The 25,359-nt window shown below is 39.0% G+C and overlaps 1 protein-coding gene across 1 annotated transcript in view; it reads right to left on the reverse strand.

Annotated features, from left to right (window-relative positions):
* Nucleotides 1-25,359, reverse strand: part of BMERB1 (bMERB domain containing 1) — a 53,836-nt gene that overhangs the window by 22,615 nt on the left and 5,862 nt on the right. Inside the window, exon 2 of the mRNA XM_076351451.1 lies at nt 5,255-5,378. Within this exon, the coding sequence (XP_076207566.1) occupies nt 5,255-5,378 (124 nt within the window). The remainder of the gene's footprint in view (nt 1-5,254; nt 5,379-25,359) is intronic.

Below are 25,359 nucleotides of genomic sequence, written 5' to 3' on the forward strand. Positions count from 1 at the left end.
CTCCTGGGACGGACTCACCAGTGCTCCATTGCCTCCCACCAGAGCCAGGGGCATTGGAGGTGGTCACTAGAAAAACATCATTTTTTGAGGGCTTAGCTGGCAGCCCACAGCCCTCTATGCCACACAGTCCAGCAGACAATAAGGGGAGTGCACAGAGTTTGTGAGGAAGGAAAAAAATTCCTCAAAGCTGTTGCAAGAGGAAGGTGGGTGTCAGGGGAAGGGTCACTGCAGTGGCCCCACAAACAGGGCAGCCATTTTGTATTTTGTGGTTGAGCTGCCACAGAATGGTGGCCATTTTGTCTCATGCGGCTGCAGAGATCATTTTACCTGTGAGGGCGAGTGGTTAGCACTGCCTTGCATGGCTCTGCAGTGGAAGGGCCCCTATGAAGGACTCCCTCTAAACTTTAAAAATAAAATGTGCCCCTTATTAAAGGAGTTTTTGCTGCCCTTTCTCTTCTTTAACCAGAATCATAAACCTGCAGGCAGGTGAGGTCTCTTATCTGGTGACTGACTTCAGTATCACGTGAGTTACTCTTTCTGACTGGGTGTCCAAATCTCTTTCTAAAGGTGGAAAATTTCTTCCTGACAAGAGTAACCTGTCAATGGCCCAGAGTCAAGATCGTGAGTAATTTTAATATCCAGTACAGCAAAAAGCAACTTGCTTATTCATCATGTGACTGTTGCAAAGAGATGTGGGGAAATTAATAAACTAAAAAAGCAAGCTTTGATGTTTTAACTCAATACTTAAATCACAGAAATGTATGTGAAATTTGTTCAAATATAATTGAAATTTTCCTCACTTTAATTTTGAAAACTGAAAATCTGAGTCTGTTCAACTAATAGTATGTTTGATAGACATAGGCTAATAGTTGAGACACAGAGCCTGCTTGGATATGTATGAGAAAAAACCAAGCATATAGTTTTATATGGTTTTTGAACATTACTCTGTACCACTTTTTAAGTCTACTACTATTAAATCCTTTTATTTTTTAGTTTAATGCCACTGCCTGATTCTCAAATACTTTAGGACTTGCTTTGAAATAATAATGATGATTAAGTATCTGGCTTTTGTTTCTTCACCATCCTACTCTTTCTTTTACCCCTACAGGGTGACTCTTCTAAAGCTTTTAGTGATGATGAACTGCTCAGTAAAGATTTTCTTTAGATACTGAAGTGTTACCAACTGAGAGTATTGTAATGTAACATTTGTGTAGTGACGTAGGAGCAACATATTTCATTTTATCCCTTTTGTTGTCCTACAGACTTCATTAGTCATTGGTGTTACTTTGTTCAGTGGGGAGAGGGAATATGGACCTCATGGTATTACTATGGTAAAAATAATGCCTTGATGCCTTAACTTTCAAAGCAAGGAAAGCTGTCTCTATGTTCTGCTAAAGACTCCCTCATGTAGAGTTCATGTCGCTTGAAGAGAGACAGGTGCTATATAGATCACGCTGAGCAACTGCCTGAAAGAATGTTACATTATCGATGATCTTGCATATCAGCAGGAAAAGTTTTTACTAATTTATGCACAGAAGCGTGAAAAATGCAAACCAACTCCAGGTCCACTGAGCATCCAGACCTTGCTAGGATTTTTTTTTGTTGGGTTTGGGGTTTGGTTTGGGTTTTTTTTTCTACTGGCTGATAGGCTAACCTGAAACAGTTCTCTGCCAAATGCCCTTATTTTATGGCTACTGCATTTGTTTGGGCAAAATGTTGATGTAACAGGTAAAGACAACACATGTTGCAGAGCTATTTCAAACATCAGTAACGGTGAGTTTTATTATTATCCCATCTTGATCTTTTTTGTGCGTCTTCTTCAAGTAAAACAGTAATTTCAATTAGCAGTCTTAGCAAGTTCCTTCCATGGATTAAACCTGCATCGCTCTGACAGGGGAAGAGCTTGCTCTGATTTCCATCAGCAACAGAACTAGCCTGAAGTGTTTTGTTTTCTTATTCTTGAGTGTGAATATTGTTAAAATACAGTGTCTGTGCTGTTAAGAGTTGTGGTAGTTGCTGGTGTGTGTAAGTAAAGCTGACAGGCTGTATGCCTCTAACAGGAGGAAGCTATGGCCACCATTAGGGCTGGTGATACACTCGGAGCACAAGCCCTCTAGCTTACTTCCTTTATTTTTATTAGTTTTTTTTAAAGCACAGCTACAATGTACTTTGTCCTAGCTTTAGATCTGGCTACATGTGAATTAAAAAATCAGTCACACAGAGAGACAGTGAGAATAATGAACAATTACTTTTAAAAACGTAGCTAGAGATGTAAGCTGTGGCTGGATGCATAAGTGATACAGAATTATTTCATCGTGTTCATGCTTTTGTAAGAACTAGAAAAAGCCCAATTTAACTCAAGAGAATTTCTACTCTGTGCTAACAGCAAGAGGAGGAAAAAAGAGAATACAAACATACCACACATTTTCTCCATTACTATACGTACATTTTATCCTTTTGTTATAATTGAACAAAAAGCTAAAGCAGGTACAAGAACTAAAGAGATCTCATTCTCATTAAAGCTGGTCTTGAACTCAGTAGTCTGAGCGTAAGTGTAGTACTGCTAGTTAGCAGCCACATGTTCAATGTCAAGTCTGCCTTAAACCTGTCTGAGGCAGCTCAGTTTCATGCAGTTGGTTGTATAGGTCATTCACAGGGGAATCTAGTACTGCCAGAAGAAAACAATCATTAAAATTCATGACCTACATACAGACTTCTGGTCTTGGGACACTGGCAATGCGTTACTTCAGGAAACAACTGAAAAAAATTTAAATATGGCCACATATAAAATCTTCCACAATACGCCTATGAATTAGAGTTTATGTAATTTGCTTAGTTAAACAGATACAAAACTTGGACCACTGAGCTAACCGTGAGTTGTACTGTTAATGTCAGCAAGAGGTCATTAAAAGACATTTGTCATTAAAAGATGTTTGTCATTGAAGACAAAAGCAACCGAGCCCCTCTGTCAGTGTAAACTATCCAGAATGAAAGGCAGTAAAGAACAGGTGCTGCTATATTACTTGGGCATCACTAGCAACATGCTTCTCACTTGTCAGGAATAAAATGTAAAAACACTTTTAAAAATGAGATAAAGTCAAATAGACAATTTTTTGGACTCCTAAAAGCTATTAAGGGAAGCACGTTCTAATTCTAGAGGCCTTTGCGAGTGTGAGAGGCTGTTTTTTCTTTCACACTTGATGAGCCAGTATGAAGAACTTGCCTGTTGTAAATGGTCTTAGAAAGATGGGAAGCTTACATGGCGCTTGAAAAATCATGATCAGCGCAGTCTTGGTTTGCAAGTAGAGTTCCAGTGCAGAAACAGATGCTATCTCACCATTTTATTCAGTGGTGTTAACAAACTGAATTTAACTGCATCAAGGATTAATGAGCAGTGTCAGGAATTCTGCCACAGAGAAGGGAGCAGTTGGGCTAGAAAGCTGTGTGAATATCCCCGGAAAAGTGGTCATCTTGGTCCACTGCTGCTGAAGGAATGAGAGGGTCTGTAGCAGTGGCACAGTCCTCAGTCCCTCTTACTGAAGACAGTGGCAGCAGCAACAAGCTTGGCTTTCCATAACTTAGAAAAGACAAAAAAGTGGGGCCATCTCTGGTAGTTGCTGCCTCTGTCACCTGCCTGCTTTGCTAACACCTAGGGCCAAACCTAGTGGAGACTTTGATGCTCAGAAGAGCTTTCCTCACTCAGCCAGTGAACGGCTGGGGAGTGCTCTTGGGTAGCTCTAGGCAGAGTGTGTTTGGACGATATCTAATGCACGAAGAGTACTGTTGCACAGTACGAATGTCAGTTATATTCCCATTTCAATAAGCAAGCTCCTCTGTGTTAAATTCCTTACTCAAACGCCTGCTAGGCAATACAGAGTAAAGAGCGTGATAAGTGTGAGCACGGGGGAAATGAAAAGAACAGACTGGACACAAGAACAAACAGAACAAGTGAAGAACATGCAAAACGATGACAAGCAGATGTCCGCCATGGCTCTCATTCACTGGGACGGTTTATTTCAGTGCTTTGTTTGATACAGAAAATGTCAAGAGAAGTGCAGGGTTCATTGATGAGGCTTCTTCCAGATTAAATTTATGTACAAGCCAATAACCAAGTAGTTATTTGACTACCAGAAGCAGGTGTGACAAAACCTTTCTTGTTCACTTTATTTGTACCACTACAGGTACATTAAAGGTCAGTGTCACTGTTACCAGTCCTTATTTCCAAAGGTGTCTAAGCAGTGATTCTGGGCTGAAGTCTTCTGGGATAATACTCAAAGACTGTGCTGTTTGAGGGTGGGGCTTTCAACTTCTGGCAGTGCAAGTCAGGGCACCGAGATTAACCTCCAGGTGCAAGGGTTAAAGTACCAGTCCTATCTTTGTACTTTAAAGGGAGAAGAGAGCAAGTGAGTTTTTTCAGGCTACTGTAGCTTCATTAATGTCAAGGGTCTGGGTTCAGCAGGTTTTATATCTACTGAGGTTCTTGGCCTGTCAGCAAAGGCATTAGTTTCTGACCTCAGGTACTCACAGACAGATGGGACTTCAAAATAATATACTCCTTATTAATAAGTCCTCGTCTTTTAAATTCAGTGATTTAGGAATATAAACCCTATTGACTTCATCATCAGAACTAGATGAATTTTCATTAACCTTCAGTGAGGCTCCTATGCCTGACCCTTTTGGCAATTTTGAAAATCTCTCTTGGAGTATTACTATTTAATTTGATACGTCAAAATGTGTTTTGTGTTCATAACTTAATGGCTTCCATTTAACAAATGTCAAATCTTGGCTGCTATTAGTCCAGAACACGGTGTGCTCTCTTGTGACATGAACTGTCTAAGACCACTAACGCAGTGAGGAATAAAGCCTGAATTAGGTTAGACTGTGGAAGCTCCAAATCCCCTACCTGTTGATATTTTCTTCAGATAAATATCCTTCCCACAAAGGATTGAAGTCAGGTATAAAAATACGCTCTGTAGACACGTACTTCGCTAAAGTTTCCTTTTGTAAGTAATAGAACCCTTTTATGTCTTCTGCAAATCATGCTGAATAAAAAAAGGTGCAGAATAAAAAAGGTAATTTCCTTTGCAACTACAAAAATAATTTCCCAATGGCATTTTGCAAGTATTCACCTAACTGGGATGCTCGTTATCTTTCTTCCTTTTAAAATGTCAAGCAGATGAAAGTCTTCTAAATAGCATTCTTTCCTATTTTGATTAATTTTGCATAGTGTTTTCCCAGAAGTATTGATACTTACATAAACCTGAGTTCTGATTCTCTTCTGACTAAGACTTCCCGAAGTCTCTGGATCTTTGCCATCTCAAGCTCAATTTCCTCAGGCATCATTGTTGTTTCAGCCATTGAAATGATGTCAAGTTGATCTGTGTGTGAAAGCAGAGAAAATGAATTAAGCTAGTCAAACTGTCTTAATGGGGTTTTTTAGGAATGTAAATTTAATCATAGAGCTATCTGACTATGGGGTAATTAATGCAAGTAGTAAAGAATATTCTATCTGAATGCTACATTGACTGGTTTCTCTATTTTTTTGCTTATTACTTTCAATGTAACCATTTTGAAGTGAAAGAATCCCTAAGCCAAAGTGACATTCATTTTGTTAGTCTGAATCTATCATACCTCTAAGGAATCCCAACCCAGTACATAACTATAGCTACTGTTCCTTAACTGATATCACTACAAACTTTGAAAGAACAGCCATAGACTGCTACAAAACTCACTCAAAGCAATTACTTGCAACTCTTCAGAGTCCTATCTTGGCGCAAGTGCAGGCAAATGTAAACTGAAGAAGGTTTCCCATCTTTAATTCTTACAACTTTTCATGCCATTCCACCATCTCAGCTTGACTAACAGCTAAAGCCCAGACCCACTAGAGAGGAGCCAAGGATGTGATTAGAAATTATGTAGGGCCTAATCCTTCAAGGGGCTGAGTGTTTCTCACTGGGGCACTGAAATCAGTTGAGGAGACAAACAGCACTTTGTAGTAATTACTTGGCAACTGGCAAGGCCAGGGTCCTTCTATGATTATTTCTCTGTAATTGATGTATTACCTCTTCTAATCCAGAGAGAAACAGGGCTATGAACTGTGTTCATTGAAGGTAGAAGGAACCAATTTATAGAAGGTGGATTTGGGAAGGAGCAACTTGGCCTCTGGAAAACCTTATTCCAAGGGTTCACCATACTTGGCCTTCATTTAGAACAAGAATTTAGAGACTGAAAAATAGAGTGCCTGCATGTTTTGGTACCCAAATGGAGACACGTTCCTGAAAGCAGGCCTGTTTCAGCTGTATTGGTTTAAAAAAGAAAAATTGAGAGGTCAGAATGTATTCAGCATGATATTGCAGAAAACAGGAGACAAAAAGCATCGAAAAAAAGCTGTTCAATTAATTAAGAGGAGATGAATTCTGAAGTCCCTCATGACAGACTAAGCACAAACAGCTGAGAAGAATTTCTGACAGAAGCTTGTAGGAATGAAACTACAAAATGTCAACAAACACAGCCCCTGCGTGAGCTTAGTTCACAAAGACCTAGTCTCCCAAAATGGAAGCAAAGTAAAGAAATTCTATAGGATATAAAGAAAATATATTTTCTTTATATATAAAAATATATAAAATTTTTTTTTAAGTTATCCTGCTAGTATTGTCTGCAAGTTTTGGCTTCACTTCATAATTAAGGAAGTGTGCAAATAAATATTAAAAATCACTTTTTTTCCCAAGATAACAGAATTTTGAGGAAAAAAGTGACAGATTTTGAAATGTCTCTCATGAAAGAACCACGTCTCAGTAGTTGTTTTTAAAACTCAAATTGCAAAACTGGTTGGTAAAGTAAGGCTATCTTCTGTGTCTGAACACACAAACGCTGCCTGTAGAAGATGGATTTTCCTATTAGAAATCATCGTGTTTGTTGGGGTATATTTAGTTCAGGTATAGCCTAAATGTCCTAAGAAGTGTTGTTCCAGCTCTGTCATCAATGGCTAGCTTCACAGTGTAAAGCACGAGTCTTTTGAAATCCCAGCCACTAACTTAAAAGTTGAAATAGAACCTAAAAACCTTGGAAATTCTAGATCTGTTTGAGGAATGTTGAACACCACTGAAAATGCCTTAGTGACTGTATCCAGCCCCACCCTTTCCCTCCTCTCTGGGTGGGTGGGAATGAAGAACCATGGCAAAGTCTTGAACTTCGTAGCAGAGTACCTAACATGCTGTGCTACCACTAATAGATGGGCAGGATTAGAATTCAATATTCACTAGATGTTTATCAGACATCAGTCAAAAGAAACTAGAACAAAGATTCTGTAAGTATTGTTTTGCCTTTTGCTTTCCGGGTTTGTGGAGTTATTTTAACTGCTTGCAGCATAATTGGTTTTGGTGCAAATTTATTTTCCAAAAATATTAAGCAGGAGATAGGAAGTTATTCTGATGCTACCATGAATTAAAGCCAATAATACTCGTAATTAGAGAGATAAGCCACAAATATATTACACATGCATACATATTTTAAAATTAGTTCTCAAGAGCTCAGAAAACAGGGAAAAAAAGTAACTATCTTATTTCCACTCTGCAACTCTAGCTGTAAATGCCCCAGTGTTACTCCTTGGATCAGATCAGCTATCATACTGTGATTTCAATAATTCAGGAGGGGAATCATGAACAAGCCTTATGCCCTGAGTATGTGCTTAAAGCCAACACAAGAATTAGTGTGACAAGCAGTAGTCTAGTCTGACCTCTTGCAGAACAGTCACAGATTCTCCTTCACATCCCACTCAACATGTGCTTGAACCAGAGAAAATATTTTTGCAAGCTATCCTAAATTATGCAATGTTTTCAAAAGAATCAAAAATGTAAGCAAGGCACCAGAAGTTTGAAAGTGGAGGGAAATAAATATAGAAACCATAAGATATTAGTTCGCAACTTGTCTGTAAACTTATTTGAGATGTAGCTAAAATAATACAGAGATATAAGGAGTGGTTTAATTTATCTTCATAGCAGTACATGTGCTGTGAACACTGTAAGGTGATTAATTCTCATTGAGATCTCAAACTGGAAGGATTGGCAAGAGCTGAATTAAGGGAACTTTGAGAGGAAAAACCAGACCGGGCAGTTGAAATGGAAAGAAATCTCAAGATGAGGATATAGAGAACTGAGTATGGAGACACTGTGGTGCTGGAAGATTAAGAGCCAATTCTAGCGGGGTAGGCATGGTCTTCCAAGGAGAAGGAACTGAAGTCAATCCATACTTTATGCATGTTCATCTGTGCACTATTAAGGAACTATATAATTTTTGCATCGAATCTCCAGCTTTTCTAAACCTCCCTTCCTAACAGGTAAAGACTAAGTGACTTCCTTTGACAGCTGCCAATTCCCTTTGTATAAGGTGAGTCCATAGGTCTCATAAACCCAACACAGCTGAAGTATACCACCCACTTTGGCCCTCTCTGAAGAGTATGCATTTTTAAGGCAGGCTTTGAGGGAAAAGGCACAATTAGAACACCTTATTTCCTAGAAATCCTTAAATAGTAGAGCACAGGTGTGAGGACACTCTGGAAACACAAGCCTCTGAAGAGGCCACAGGTCAGGATTCCCACCTCACACCTTCACCATTGTGATCCTCACAAATCACCAACTTGTCTGTGTCTGAATTTCTCTTCTAATATTGTGGATAACTGTTTGGCCTACCTGGCAGCAGCTATGCTAAAGGATAATTAATTATTTTTCATTAAATGGTTTGAGCTCCTGGGATGTAAACCACTTGGGAAAGAATATGTTAATGTTATTAAGCCTTTGGGTAAAGCTCTAGCTCTGTCCCAGTGATGAATGACACCTTTAGTGCTTTTGAGACATGATTCTGAACAGCTTCACACAAAAGTCTCTTACCTTTTCATAAAAGAAAGAAGAAACGTTTCATTTTATTTAAAGCAGGCATGCATTAGTCAACTATTTTTTAGCATATATTGTTATTAAGCTCTGTTTCTGGTAATAAGCCAAAATTCATAAAGCAAAAGTGGAGACAACACTGAGATTAGTCACAGCCAGTGACAGGATGAAACTATTTTGTCTGTTCTGCAATCTCCAGGAAAATTTTCAGTGACAAAGAAACAAGTAAAATATTATTACTGTATGCACAAAAAGATACTAGCATGAAAATAATTACTACATAGAAATAAAATTATCAAGTTATTACATATGATAAGAGGGACTGAAGAGGTAAACCTGAAGCTATTTATGCATATTTTTGCTTCAATTTAAATGCAGACTAGTATAGTTAAACTGGGTATTAACTTAATGATCCCATTTCATCCTCAGCGTGCCAGCCAGAAATGGAACATTAGCCACCTGCGATGAAAAGCAACAAAAAAATAAAATGCCTATTAAGTCAATAAATGCAAAGAAAACTTTAAAAGAAGCCTGAAGTGATACAATGAGAAATGGGAGAATGCATTACACCTGGTGACAATAGTTTCAGACAAATTGGTAAGCTATGCTGTAAGGAAAAAGTAATTATCACCAAAAATCCTGCTGCTGTCACTTGATGCAAGCATATTGTTCACTGAGAAGCTCGTTGTGCTCTACAACCATTAGCCGATTTAATTCTAATTTACGAGTTTTGTTATCATCATCTTTGTAAAAGACAGAGGCATGGAGAAGGTGAGGTGTATCACACACAAAGGGTCCCAAACCTAAGCTGTAGGAATGCAAAACTATGTCATTGTATTCTGGTGGTATCCACATACTGAACAGCAATCGGACCTCTACTCCATGAACACCTAAAGCAGTATGCAGGCCATTTGCAGTCTAGAGGCAGTAAGAGCTGAGTGATGAGTTGCTTATGGATACATAGCAAGTCTGTGGCAGAGCCAGTACAAGGTCTGCAGGATCACAGTGTCTCTTCAGGACATTGTTTATCCTTTTTCTTGCTTGTGAATCTGTTGCTGTTGGAAACTATCAGTTGTTCAGCCTTGAAGAGTCATCTCAGTCATTTAGCAACAGAAATGCTCCAGCACAGGTAAGGGTAATGGTCCAGCTACTCTGCCACTTTCTTTTCATCTTTGACATGGATGAACATTTTAAATGAGACTGTATTTGTTCAATCCATGACTGCTGAGAGCTCTTTAAAGGATTGCAGTACAAATCAGCTGCATGGCTTCTCTAATGTGGACACCACTCAGCAACAAACCTGGCTGCTCAGCCCACTCAATTACAGTGCTTCAGTTGAAAATTATTTTAAGTCGTTGTTGTCCTGGATTGGATTTAAACTGAGCAATTTGAGGCCTATTTTCACTCCCTTAAATTGTCCAATAATAAGATAATCCTTGTTCAAATACTGTTAATGGCTAAGTTTTGTTCCAAATCTGGGTCAGCACTTTTGGGGCTTTCTCAAGAATTCAGCGAAATTCTCAAATTAATCCTTTTTCACTGAAGTATATTAAATGCTAATAGAGCATGGTGCAGCAAGTGCACTCTTAATGCTGTTTCAGGTATCAAAATCAAGACTTTCAAAACCACTATTAGTTGATGAGCCAAAGCAGAAGTAAGCAGGAGGCACAGGTTAGAGACAGATGAAGAGAGAACCAGATGGTGCAACTTAAAAACAGCACACTTGGTGGAAATTGAAACAGTTCCATATTGCAGAAAAATAAATTGTTATAATACAAAATATTCCAGATAAAAAATGTTCGTGTGAAAAGAATCAGATGATTCCTGTAGTTTGTCACTAGCTTGTCACCTGGAGGCACGAATGACTAGTCTTATAGCCAGGCCTTTTACTATACCTTTTACTGTTGCCTCAAATGTATTCAGAGGCCCAGAGCTGTTTTTTTTTCCTCTTTGATTTAACCCATCTGGAGCAGGATGCAGCAGCCAATAACTAACCTGTGCAGAAAAAAACTACATCTAATTGCTTATTCCTAATCTAGCCTGCTGCAGCATTCTATTACTGTGAATCCTAACAATGATTAAATTTGGCATGTGTGTGGAATGGTATTTATTCAATGTTTTATGCTGGAATTACCATATAAATATAGCTAATAGCTAAACACAATACAAACAGCTGCAATGTATTTTGTTCCTGGCTTCCCTAACAGGCAGGCAACATCGTGCAATTTAATATGGGTAGACTGGGGGAAAGGGGGAAGGTGGCATAGGAGAGTACCAGTGTGGAAGTGACCTGACTGTCATGGTGCTGAGGACATCCCACCACTCCTGCTGGTTTGACTGCCTGGGCTCAGGGTTGGTTTGGACATGGTGCAGGTGTCTGGCTTTGAGAAGCCAGGATCTCAGAGAATGTCACAGTCACGAAATATCTTTGCTTCTGAACAGTCATTAGGGGAAGGAGAAAAAAGATGGGTGATTTTTCTGATTCGTGGGGAATTGTGGTGCATCTATGCTTCCAGTAAACCTGAAATACAAAGTACTGACCAACTCAGCTCTGTACTGTGCTGCATAAAGATCACTTATGTTCTGAGATAAACTGCTAGACTAGAACAATCCCTTCACATCTGCAGTCCACTCAGCAGCTCCTCACTCAAGAGATCAGAATTTCATGTCTGTAGAGAGACACTCTGGTACAACCTGTAAGAAGCATGACATCTCTCCGAGATGATCAAAATGAATTATCACACATTTAAACTTGCCATTTGTGGGAGGAGAGGAAATCTTGCTTTCATAGTGATAGTTAGAATCACTGGGAAGAGCACTGTTGCAGCATCAGCTGCAGTGAAAATACTTTTATTTTGCAACTGGAGAGAATAAAAAATACTTTCTACCATCCCTTAGGATGATAGCTGCTTTTGCACAGATTACTTATGGAAATAGATTAATTTTTTTTGTAATCAAAATGCAAATCTTCTGATTGTAGGACATATTAACAGCATCAGTAAAGACTAGGAAAGGCACAAGCAACCTAAAAAGACGTATTTATTATATGGCAAGTACACCAATTTTGGAAGGTTTTGTTTCAAATTTTGCTCAATTAGTTTGCTGAATTAATTTGTTGAATTAATTTGTCAAATTAATCAACCTTTGGAAGAAGTCATATATGGATACTATTATTTCTTTTGCTCTATTCATCTGCCTCTTCTCATTCCGTATTTGTCCACCTCTCAGTCTTGTTTAGTATTCAACACTGAGTATCAAAGATAATCTGTTTCTGTAATATATGAAATTACTCCTTCCTGTTTTCTAATAATAGGCTACCATGACTTATAATGAGTATGTGCAGTTTTATGCATAGCTTGAATCTGTTATATATAATTTCTGCAATCTTTGAATAGTCTGATCAGCATTCACTAAGCCCATGTAAATAACTTCAAAATTATAAACAAAACAAAACTTGGGAGTTTTCTTTTATGCAGAAATCTTACCAGTAAGCCCTACACCATATAGCCTCTGTAGGGGAAAAAGCAGCCGGGTTGAGGGGACAGGAAAATGTGAATTTGTCTCATGGAGATGATTAGCTCCGCAGGTCCCTTCTCCTAACCCAAGGCTCACTGAAGTCAACAGGAGTCTTTCACTTCAGCCTATTTTTTTTTCCTTTTTTTTTTTTTGCATGTGTCATATATGTCATGCCTTCCAGGCATGCAGCTAATTTTGCCTTTGAAGGAAACGAGTAAGTTTGAAAAAGTCTTGGAAGTTCAGACTTGACTTTTCAGAAATCTGTAGAAATCTGTTGGTATTTTCTAAAACTGACTAACAACCTGATGAATTTTGTGGAGCTGGGCTGTGATATGCTAGCCTTTGGTCAATGCTGATGGAAAAAAGAATGCCAGAAAAAAGCAAAATATTAAGACAGAACTGATGTTCATAAGTTTGTTGAATTCAACAGAATTGGAATGAGTCTTTGAACCACCACATGGTAACAAAAAAACTCCTATTGCTAAAAAACACCAGAGATCATTCTGTTTGCCATATCATTTCCTTCCAAGGTATATTAAATCATCTGATGTGACTGGAGATGGCTCTGTTCAAACAGTCAGCTGTGGTCTGAGTGCAATAACACAATTATAATATTGGGATTTATTTTGTCATGGTCATGAATACTTATTTAAATTATCACAGATTTAAAGTCTAGACATGTTACAATGTTAGTTTCCACTTCAAAAGTGTCTCACTCACACTCTACCATATGACCCCATTTTAAAATTAGGTAAGCAGAGAATATAAAAAACACTGTGTGCAATTGCCCACTGCACTTCCAGCATCACTGTCCTGTCTGTTCCATATTTAAGAGCCTCTTGTTATAAAAAGATTCTTTTAGTTGCTTATCCTGTACGCTCTTGTTCTTATCTTCAAGCTTTGACCTTTTATTTTTCATTATTTACCTTTGCAGAAAGCCTGTTGGCAGCAGTCTATTCTTTTCCATTTCAGGCTTTTGTACACTGCGGTCTCACTGAGATTTCTCTTGAACTATAAATGCCAGATTCACAGTGTTAAGTATTAACTCCTTACCCTAACTCTCAAAGTCCTTCTGGTTTCTATGGTATCATACTCAAAGTATTGCACACAATGACTCCTTTCACATCTGATGTAAGAAAGTGCCTGCACCTGCCCAGTGCCCAAACGAGATTCTCAGTTGCTTTGCATCTTTTATGCTGTACTTCTGTAGATCAAGTAGTATTGCACTGAAGAAAGGCTAGCTTAAAAAACTGAACCTGAAAGAGATCCTGCTTTGAGTTTTCTAATTCAACTACATATTCCCAAGCAGAATAGACATTCAGGCAGTAAAAGTGATTGCTAATTAAGGACGGTCTTCAGTACTTTGCTAACTAGAAGTTTTATGGTTAAATGATGGTTCCAACTTTCCAATTTAGGGACCATTTTCTGCCTTTGTTCCCTATTTAAAGATATGTATCAGCATGAGTCCATAATGATAAGATCTATAAAGATCTTGCCTCTCAAAAAAAAGCATCAATTAAATTGTCTTGTTTGTTATCCTAAGAAATTTATAAGCAGTAATTATTCTTGGGTTTGTCTTTTGTCAATTTATGACAGTTCCAATTTCCTAAGTGGGTAATTATGCAACCCTTTAATCTTACACTTCCCCTGGGAAAAAGATCTCTCTAGGAGTCTTAAGAAACTGCTCTGTGCATAGACGACTTCATTTTGGTTGTAATGATAACCTGAAAAACAGCTCATCTCTCAATAGTTGTTCATCCTTCTCTGACAATGAAGACCCTATGAATCTGAACCAGTCTGGAGTTCTTGTAGAAATCTAATGTGATGCATAGGACTTAAAGTGCTATTCAGACTTAATGTATCTTAAAATCTATACTGCCATCCTGTATTTGGATGATAAATTCCATTTGTTCTACCTTGCACTTAAGCTTTCAGATTTTAGCATTCTCCTGACTTTTGATGCTGCTAAAATCGTGGTACTCATCTACTTGTGAAGATAGATATTTTGGTTACCGAAGAGGAAAGGATTGTTTATGTTAAATGATAATGGCTGGTGTAAAATTAAGTAGAAGTAAAGAAAAAGCTTAGTCTGGAAACTAGTAACTATCCAAAGCAATAACATTCTGAAGCAATCTTTCAAGCAGGAAATTGGAGGAAAGGAACCAAAGCTGTTTTAAACTAAGATCAGAACATATGGATCTTTAAAGGGTCTGGCCTCACTTTGTGGGGAAAAAAAACTGACGGGTCCTGTGAATAAGCTCAAGTATTGTATGACTGTCTGCAGTTGCAGGAAGGTGGACTCAGGAAGTAGAAAAGGTTAATTTGACCATTATCTGGGGCTTTACTCTTTAAGGTAGGATTTAGCTTTTTGAGGTCCAGTGTCCTCTGCAGACACTGCCTACAGAAAGATTCCAGACTCATTCTCTGTGTATGAAGTCATAAGGATCCATCCCGTCAAATTAAACTATCACTTCAAGATAGTGCACCATCTCTGCTTTCCTACTCTTCCATCTGGATCTAAGGATGTTTGCTTATGCAAGGAACTGACTCAGTACAATAGGACAATTTGCTACCTAATTATCTGTAACTAGAATAATTTCTTTTCTAGCTGTAAATCTATATATGATTTGGTGCTGTTTTATAGCACTATCATTATGATTTGCCTGTAGGCTTTTTCTACTACTGTGATTCTACTAGCTTTCTCTATTTTTGTATCACATCTTTGATCTGTGACTCACGATACCCTGGATAGTCCCCTAAACAGTCAATTTTAGGGGAAGAGGGAGGACTTTTCCTCAGTAGTACCCCCTCTGGCAGCAATTTAAAAGCTGATACAAACCATATTTACAGATCAGGAAACAGAATTTCAGCACTCACAGCAATAAATGCCTAAGGAGTAAGAATTTAATATTGAACTAAATATTTCTTTGAAAATATAACATGAATGTAACTTCCCATGAAAGTCTTCCCGTAAACAATGAAATAAAAGCCCCAGGCCCGATTTGATTGTGCCGTAATATTAAGTCAAAAATACAGATTTTTTTAATGTGATTGAAATTTGCAGGAAGTGCTTCTGATGTAGATAAATTCAGGGTATGCAGAAGTATGTCCACTAACATAAATTACCCTAATGACACTCACAGATTGGGTCTTGAAAACCTTTAGGGGCTTTGACACTCAATTACAGAGCTCAACCTTGCTACTTTGAAGTTGATTCCAAGACTCTGTGCAGGCAATTTGCATGCCCCAGCCAATTTCCATTACAGTCAATGATAACAAGGTTGCACACATCTCTTCAGCCTGTTGGAGGGCAAATGCATAAAAATGAGGAAAACAGAAACATGAAAACAGCAAAGGGAATTTGGAATTAATGGGTTTTTTATAAAATCCTTTTTAAAGTCAAGTCCCATTGAATCAAGATACCCCAGAGACATTACTCACGGATTCACATGTGATTCTCCACTCAGCTGAAACCGAATCCCCTGTTTTAATATAAATTGCATCCCTGAGTTGACAGTTTTCAAATATCCAGATTCTAAATTTGGCAGGTTTCACTTTTTTTTTTTCCCTTATGGTGGCCATGATAAGGTCACTACGGCTCATGCCTTCAGATGCAAGCTAGTCTGCAAGTGACTGCTTAGTATCACCTCAGTACAGTTCCTATCACACATAAAAATCTAGCAACACAGAGTGTCTTTACTGGTGTCTCAGATATACTGATAGAGCAGAAAAAGGACCTGCTCACATACAGAAATTTTTCAGAGCAATTACAGCACACTGGAAGGGCATCATCATGACTGGTGTGACCATTTCAGACTTCAGTTTCCAGCATCCCCAGTGCCTGAACTGAGCCACAAACTCTCTTCAAGACTAGTACAGTCCATTTGCAAAATAGCCTGTGGTATCTCATCCAGCCACGTCTGTTGTGTATACAGAAGGATTAAGTGGTTTTGAGTGGGATTTAAAGAAGAGCTGTCCATATAATTAGGTCTGCAGAGAATTATGACAGACTTAAAGTACTGTAATTGAGTTGTGCAAGAACATTTTCCAGACTTCCTACTGTTACTTCCAATTTTAAATAAACTCCAGTTTGCATATCAGTACCACATTGCTTGTTGCCAGATGCTCTGACAACAGGATTTTTCACACATTTGGCTGGTGGCTTTAGGTGAGGTGTGAAAGCAATTTCCCCCAGACCACATTACATGTCAGTCTGAAACTAAGCAACCTAATTTGTCTTGCTGTAACTGAAATAACAGTGGCATTTTTCCACCTCTTTCTAGGACATGTACGACCGTGTATTTCATATCAGTGATTCTCCTATTGACCTAATCTGACAGAAGGGTGCCCTCAATATCCCAGTAGGTCTAAACCCAGAAGCTTCTCCTAATATTCTGTTCTTCTGTTTTCTCCCTCTTCTCTCTCCCCCTACACACAAATAAATAAATAAATCTCTGCAGATGAGACAGAATAGCTGATCTTGCATTATATTGTTTCAGCACTCAAGTAAGCGCTGCTTGGAGAAAACCCAGCGATTTAGCTCATTTGTTTGTGAATAACAAGTCATTACTACCGTCCAGCCTGCCTCAGCCTGATCTAGATTTTGTGAGGAGTGGCAAGCAGCTTTGGTGCAGAGGTTGGTTTTCTCTGAGCCTGAGAACAGGGGCACCAGCCAAGGGGCTCTGCATCCAGCTGTGCTCTCTGCTTCCTCCTGGCTCAGGAGAAGGTGTGTAGTAAATTGCTGTACATCTTTCCATTTCAACTTGCACCTGCCAAATCTTTCCAGCAGCCAAGAAGAGGGACAGAGTAATGGCCATGCCAGTTCCTCATCCCTCCCCACCTGCCTGTTTTAGGGAAGACATAGGCCCCTAATTCGCTGTGCTTTATTCATAAGCAGCTTAGACCCAAGATTTGAGCAGCTCTGGGATGGAAAGGGAGCTGCTTACCTTCTTAAACAAACAGCTGTTTCTTATCACAGTCACAGCTATATCGCATATCACAGCCTTAGAGAAATTTTCTTAATTATATACCCAGCCTGGGAATGTGTCCCATTTAAAATGCTGCCCAGAGAAATTCTCAATACCAAGGCAATATGTGAGCTCATCCCCTCACACCAGGAAATGAAAGAGAATTCTCCCTGTTTTGCAAAAATCAATGTGTGTGATACAAATACTTGGTGCAAAGTTGGAGGTCTCTTATATGAGAAGCCAGCTTTCTTATGAGGGAGGTCTCAGAAAAACTAATAGGTTTTTTCATCTGAGCCTAGAATCTGATCTCAGTACATCTCCACATTACAAAGCTTGAGGTGTAGATCTTTTGACATATGCTGAACATACACATCTCTGGGAATCAGCCACCACAAAACCAACAGACCAGACTCCTGTGTTTAAGTGGAAATTCCCTATATGAATTAAACATAAGCTCAAGAAGAGCTAGAAACAGATTTGTCATTCAGTAAAATACTGGGATGCCACCAGCATGAAATCCATTGTTTTAAAAAATGAATTAAGCTGAATTGCTTCCTTTTTTTGTTCTCTCTCCCCCTCAGGTAATCTTTCCTATTCAATTCTTTGGCTTTACAATGAGATTTTCCTATTTCATTAGGTGTTTATATTTCCCCTGTTGCTATATGAAAACTTCTTGCAACCAGCAAAGAAAATAATATTGAGTCTATTCAGGAAGTGTTATCAGATAGACTGAATAGACAAAACACACTCACTATAACCTGTCTGAGACCACTGTTCATATATGTTACTATTAGCAGACTAATAATAGATCTTACAGAAGTGTGATTTAAGTAAATTCTACAGTATTAAGTAATGAATTTACCTTTTTTTTGCAATTTTAAGTTCTGTTTACAAATTCTCATTTTTAATGGGGATTTATTTGTAAAAAAAAAAAAAAGGGTAAGTTCCTTTTAATTATTTCCTCAGAAGTCACTGTGCAAAGTTAATCACCTCCTGAATTAAGTAAGCCTTTGGTGATAAGTCTCATTTTTACCAACCTTTCTTCTGAATTTATTATCTCTGACCTAATTTGTGTTGGTGCAGACCAGGGTATAAACTAATACTCAAGTATTGCTGTAAACAGTTCATGCTATTTTATTTGCATCTGTTTGTACAATTTTCAGCTCATTTGCAATATTGATTCATATAGAAAGATACACATCTCAAAATTACTATCTCCCATGCTGCCTGTTTCTTCATTTGACTCACCAGCAAACACCCATCTTATCCTAGCCAACATCTGATAATGCCCTGGTTTTGCCCACAGAAATGTCATTGCTATCCAGTCTTCTTGGATAGCATACAGAAAACTCTCCCTACTGTTTGTAGAAGAGCACTTTCCATAGGACATAGAAACTGATGAGAATTCTGATCATCTGTTCTAGTAGATACAAAATGGTTTCTAGCTGGGATATTTTGCCTTTCTACCACTCCAGAATAAGGAAGCCTGGGGAAATTATTAAAAGGATATTCTATGAGAAGGGGTTCTGTTTCCTGCTCCTTGTATATTTTACTCCTGTGAAGGGCAGTGGATGGCCTCCTTATAAACATACAAATGTCTTCTAAATGTCTTTTCTCCCTTGTGCAGAGTGAATGAAAACATGCTACAAGGACAATGTTTTCTTTGGTGTAAATACCTATATATATGGAGGACTCACAGAAGGAGACAGTTTTTTCTTGCTTGCAACACAGTGGTGTAACTCCTTCCCAGCATGAAAATAGTTAACGTTAGATTTACTCTGTTGTGACTAGCCATGTAATTTTAAAACAATGAAATTAAGTGCTATGATTTTCTTCACTATAAGAAATTATTACCAAGGTATTTTATATCCAGACTATTCTACATAAAAGGTAAACACAGTAAAATTTCTTCACAATTACTGAGGAAAAACTCACATCAACAGTTATGAAATCACTGCAACAAAATAAAACTAGGAAGATGCTTGAAAAAATGCTTTGCCTGGCTAAGATTCCTGTTGGAAGAGCTCTCGTACATGCTTTTTATTTTTGATAGGGAATTAGCCTGAAGTTACAGCACCCTTGCATTACACCTCTGCTGAACAGAAACAACTTGGACTATACAAGCTCAGAGTGCTTTATATGCATTAGGTGTGCACTGTCCAGTCCTCAAATCACTGCAGTTTTGCATATACAAACCCTAGAGCAGGGGTGCTGTGATTTGAGTCATAGTTGGGTTTTCTTCTTTGAATGAGCATACTTAGGAGATGAGGCAGAGAGAGCTGCAGTTAAGAGAGGAGGAATCAAGGAAAGTGGATGAATTAAGCTCAGTCATTCATTCTAGCACACCATGTCTGTATATCAAAGACAAGAACTTAATGTAATGGGAAAATGTTGCTGGACCCAATACAAGAGCTCTGGCACCCATCTTGATCAGAACCCCATGGTAGTATATGGAAATAATTTCATAAAATGTAACCAAGCCTTGAAATAGGCCTTAATATTCCCCTCCTCCCCCAATTATTGCCCTAGTACCACTGTTACATCTCTATTGAATACTTATTTCTGTATTTATAAAGTGAACAAAAAAGGACCATGCTGGTCACTGATCGCCTCCAGGTACCTCAGTGCTTCTCACACCACAAGCACCAGTCTTTTTGTCCTCTGTCTAGTGACCTTCAGTACTGCAGAGACATAGGAAAAAAATGCAGAAATCAAACTGCATTAGTTAGTTACCTATTTCTAGAGTTCTGATTTGTGAGAACAGAGGCTATCTTTTCTAGTATCTCTCTGATTATCTTAAAGCTAGTGCCAAAGAGACAGGAGTTGCTAGTACCCAAAATACCTAGCTCTCAGTATCTGTTCTTTAATGCCTTCACACCCAGGGGGTGGGGAGGGTGTGGGACAGGGGAACGGACTGACTGCTTAAAATAATATTTTATTTTTCAAAATTAATGTGTGAGATGAAAATTTGGTTTACACTCAAATAAACCATGATGCTGACAATGTAGTTACCATTGGTTTTTTGCATATTCCTTTCACCTTTTCCCACCATGTTATGAATTGAAAATACAACCTCGTGCACTTTAAACAGCAGTTTGTCCTTCAGAGAATGGGGAGAATATGCAGCTATATGCAGCCTGGTGGGAAAGTTTGCACAGTGTATATGATCTGACAGCTGTTCCTATGAGAAAATGGATCTAACACGAGACACAAAAAATGAGGGAAAATTGCCTTTGAAGGTCTGACCCAAAAGCCCTCACTGTCAGTTTTATACAGTGGCACTGGGTTAGACGTCTATCTGCATGAAGCTATTTTAGTCTGGCTCAGGAAGAGTGCCAGGAGTCAGGAAGACTCAGGAAGGGGTTTCCGTGCCCAACCCTGCCACAGCCCTGCATGAGTTTCAGTGCTATCAGAAGGCTGTAAATGGAAACTGGTACAGTTAGTTACTGTGGTAGGTACCTTCCCTAGTATAGAGCTCCCACTGAAATCAATGCACGTTCCCATCTGGAGCAAGACTCGGTTTAAGCCACACTCCAAGGAAAGCAATTCATGCTTCATCAATTCATCTTATGTGATGGAGAATTAAAAAGCAGTATTAAGAAACACACATTACTTGTTCATTTACTTCTGTCATTTTGCTCAGTGGTCAAAGGAAACAGCCTGTGGCTTTCCATTTTATTCCTCACTAGAGTCATATTCTGATCCTGTAATACTAACACAAAGCTTCAGCATTTGAGTTTCAAATGCTGTAACAGTGCCAGCTACAGCGAATGTTCAGTTTTTTAAAGCTTATTTAGTTTGGTATTTTTAAAAGACTTTTTCTATCTTCATTAATTTGTTTCAGAAAAAAAGTCAACAAAATGTTCAGTCTCAAAAAGTCTTGCAAAACCTCTTTAGGAATATATGGGTTTATGGTTTCTCCTAAGGGCATTGATTGATAAAGAGCAGCATATGTTGCGAGTGAAATAATAGTAAAATGGCCACCGCCATTTCTAAATTTCACATCTTTACAATATTGTCCTTTGAAATTATCCAATCGCATACCAGAAAGCTTGTTTCTCTCTCTCTCCCCCCACTCTGTGACGTGATTCTCCAATAACACAATTTTCTAACAGTACTCTAAACATCTTCCCAGCAGCTGCTAGGTAATTTTAGGCAACCTTAAAACCATTGGATAAATATTATAGACATACGAGTCCAATCCAGCAAAGGCCAAAGTGATACTGGTATGGAGAATTGCTTCAGACATGTTAAACCACGACAAGACAGTAAAGAAATTGGTTCGCATAACAGATTTCCACTCTACCAAGTAATTAAATATTGAGAAGACGCTCCTCAGAAGCCAAGAAAAAAGGTGTTTCACATTTCATAGGAGAAAAGACTAGTAATTTCCAAGCGGGATGAATGTTGCTATTCCTAAGGCCATGGACATACAATGTGTACAGTCCAACAGCAAAGTGAAAGGCCAGGCAGCAGAGAATCATACTGGGATCTTGTTCTCCAATGGATGAGACACACAGTGCTTCCAGGGAGCCACAGGCAAAAGCTGTGCCCTTCCTTAAAGATGAAATTGCCTGAGCCAGTAAAGCCAAAACCAGCTGGTTCTTTCCCAGTGTACGCTCAGGTGAAACAGCACAGGGCTCCATCTCTTCAACTCACACAAAATAATGATGACAGTTGGCAAACAAATCTGTTTTGCACTTGCCTTTCATCTGTGGATGTGGAGTCATTCTCTAGCAACCTCTGTTTTCACCAAGTTAATTGCTTTTGCACACTTAATTTTGATTCCATTTTCTTTAAAAATGCTAATATTCCTCACAACTGGCGTTGGGCTGATATGAGGCTGAGCTGACTGCCTCCCTGGAGGTCTCAGAGGTGAGGAAACGAAGGCAGTTCAGCAGAGTCATCTGTATCACTGAGACAAATGGATAGCTGGCTGTCACCTTCTCTTTGTATAAGAGAAAGAAAAAAATTTTGTAATCTCAAGATGCTTCACACCTTACCAAGGCAGAGACAAATGGATCTTGATTTTACTGGCTTTCAAAACTCCACGGCTGTGCCCTTCACTATCACATCCCACATACTCTGTCTGTGATACAGACAAGTATCAGCCTGAAGGAAAATGTCTCTGTCTTAGAGTCTGCCAAACTGCAGTAACTTCAGTCCCCTCCCAGGCACAGTGCCCAGAGGAAGTTGTATGGGAATCCATGGTAGAAGATGAGAGGAGAGAAACCACAGATTGGATAAGGAGCGTGGGGGCACAAATGCATAACTGAATTTCTGTGACTTCCTCTCCTCCTGTAAAACAGGATAGTTTGAGGAACAGCCACTCACTGTAGGGGCTCCAATGTATTAGCTAATTATTCACTGCTCAGAGACAAAAAGATTGAAATGGCATTACCCCTGCCAGTGCAAACGGTTCTCCAGGGAGCGAATGCTCGTCGCTGCTTGCTAAGGCTCTGCACGACTGCAGGACACGGCCAGTGAGAAGTGAGGGCAGAGACCAAACTCACAGGGCAGCCTGACACAGACCCCCAGGGGAATCCTCATGGAACTGACACAGCCCCCAAATTCCCTCACCAGAGTTTTCTAAAGAGGATCGAGGTGAACAGGGCTCCAGGAGACAAAGGCAGAGAGCCCAGTCCAGTTTTCCTTCTATTGAAATCAGTGAGGAAATTTCCATTGATGTCAATGAAGTCAGGAGTGCGTTTTGTATTTGTAACTAAGAAAGTGTCAGTCAGGCTTCTCTGTCATTTCCCAGTGAGGTCAGGTCACTGTCTTGCTCTTTTGGCTTCAATACCGTTATTCTAAAACTTACTTTGGCCTCATGTACTGAAAGGGCGTTAGTGGTAGAACTAACTGTTGACTCCTTTTCTGGTTTTGGAGTTGTTTTCTCCAAGAGATGAACAAAACCATCAAACCACTTTATAATGAGAATATTTTGCTCCAATTTTATCAGTATATAAAAAACCAAATGTGTCTGTACAAAATCTCTTAAATCCCTAATCAATAAAGGTTTGGATGGGAGAAGGGTTCAGGGCAATAAAAAGATCCTTAAACACTGCTGATATTCTTATAATAACAAATTACCTCTTGCATTTTGGTAGTGTTTGCAGTCATTAGGCTTTTGCAATGAGCAGTTTGTCCCACTGAAAATCATTCATCCTTATTTAATGACAAATTCTCTTAAAATTATTTTCTCAAATATTTTGCCCTTTATGAACTGACAAAATGTTGATAATTCATGTTTCATTGCTGATCCTGAAGGGCAACTAACAAAATTATTCCAGGGTGCTCCTGCTGATTTCTCATAGTTTGCCCTCCAAGCATACATTTTTCATTTTTGAATTTTGAATGCATTTATACTATGCCTTTTATGTAGTTAGACAGCAGAACATGTTTCATGGAAATAAATTAGCATTATTCATTGAGTCTCTGGGACTATTTTACTAAGTAAGACTTCCATGAAAATGGGACATATTCAGCTACAGAGGAAAAGCACTTTGGGATTCAGGATTACAGAGTGCTGAATTCCAACCTTTCTTGTGCTCAGTAACTACAAGAAAACTCTATAAACTTCACATATGATACACAGTACTTTGCAGCGCATGCCCAATCCTGAATGTAAGTTTTTAATCCTGTTTTATAACGCACCCTTGAGACAGACACACACACATTCTCACAAGTGGTTACTCTGATGAAAACATGCTATGCAACTAAGGGATCAATTATCAAACATAGTCCAAAAAATTACAGAGTCCATAATCCCACAGGCTACCAGCAGCAGGGATGACGTGTGTAGTTCAAAGTGTCCTACTTTCGAGGTCTAATGCATTTTTTCTGTAAAATATCTTAACCCTCTGATTTATGAGCATCTCAGACGAGAGAAATGTCTTTGCTGACATATGTGAGCAGACGTGCAGCAGTAAGATCCTGATCCATAATAACCAACATGGTTTTTTGCAAGGTAGCTCCTATCCAGAGTTAGCAAGACTCCTGCTACACTCAGCCCCTTTGGCTTTGATTAGATTGGGGTGGGTTTGGTTGTTGTTTTTCTCATTTGTGTTTTGTAGGACAGATTGGACTTCGTAGGATACGAAGTATTGTCAAGAGACAATTATGTTCAGAACCATGGGACAATTTAGGGAGTAAATTAGCTGCACTTTTTGTTGAGAAACCTTGGACACACATAGCCCATAGCTAGATAGAAAAGCGAAGGAAGGGCAAAACTCATGAAATATGATACGGAAACTATGGGGGCAAGGGTAGCCCATTAACTGATTTTATTTCTGTCACCAGACAGGAAAGTATATTTCTATGGGGATCTGTGCTACAGAATTCTGTGGACTTGGGAGACCAACACGAAGCAGCACCCGGAAGAAGCTGCTCTAAGGGTCACAGTTCCTCCCGTTGTTGACCAATATTTTAGCAGGAATGCACTCTGAGGCACTAAAATATTTCCAGTTGTCCCTTTTCCTTCTTCCTCTGTCTCAGCAGCTGCCTGGAGCACCCAGCTGTGGGAGGAGGAATTAGAAAAACGAGACAATACACGAGAGTATAAACTGGACTAGTCTCACTCTGTAAATCGTTCTCCTGGCTCTTTGTGAAGTAAAACAAAACCAAGATACACCCTTCCATGCAGGAATGACCTGGTGGAGATTATGAAGTGGTACGCTCTGTATTTAAGAAATATTTTGCAGAAGGAGAAGGATCAGGACCTAGTACATGTAAAAGTGGATAAGCAATGAAAATGCAGATAAATTGTATGTGCATGCTGCTAGCCAAAATCACCAGTGACTTGTAGAAACACTAAGCTGTGTAGGAGAATTTTGGAGCCATCTGACTGCCATTGAAGCAGGTGAGTTTTACAATTATTTTGTAGAAAACAGCCTCAATCCTTTCTAGAAACCCCTTCTGATTTTCAGTGTGGGAGTCCTGTCTTGGTTTCACAGATCAGACACAGGCTGCTTTTCCTCTTGAACTACAATATA

The sequence above is a fragment of the Aptenodytes patagonicus genome, chromosome 13 (genome assembly GCF_965638725.1).
Source record: "Aptenodytes patagonicus chromosome 13, bAptPat1.pri.cur, whole genome shotgun sequence".
NCBI lineage: Eukaryota > Metazoa > Chordata > Aves > Sphenisciformes > Spheniscidae > Aptenodytes > Aptenodytes patagonicus.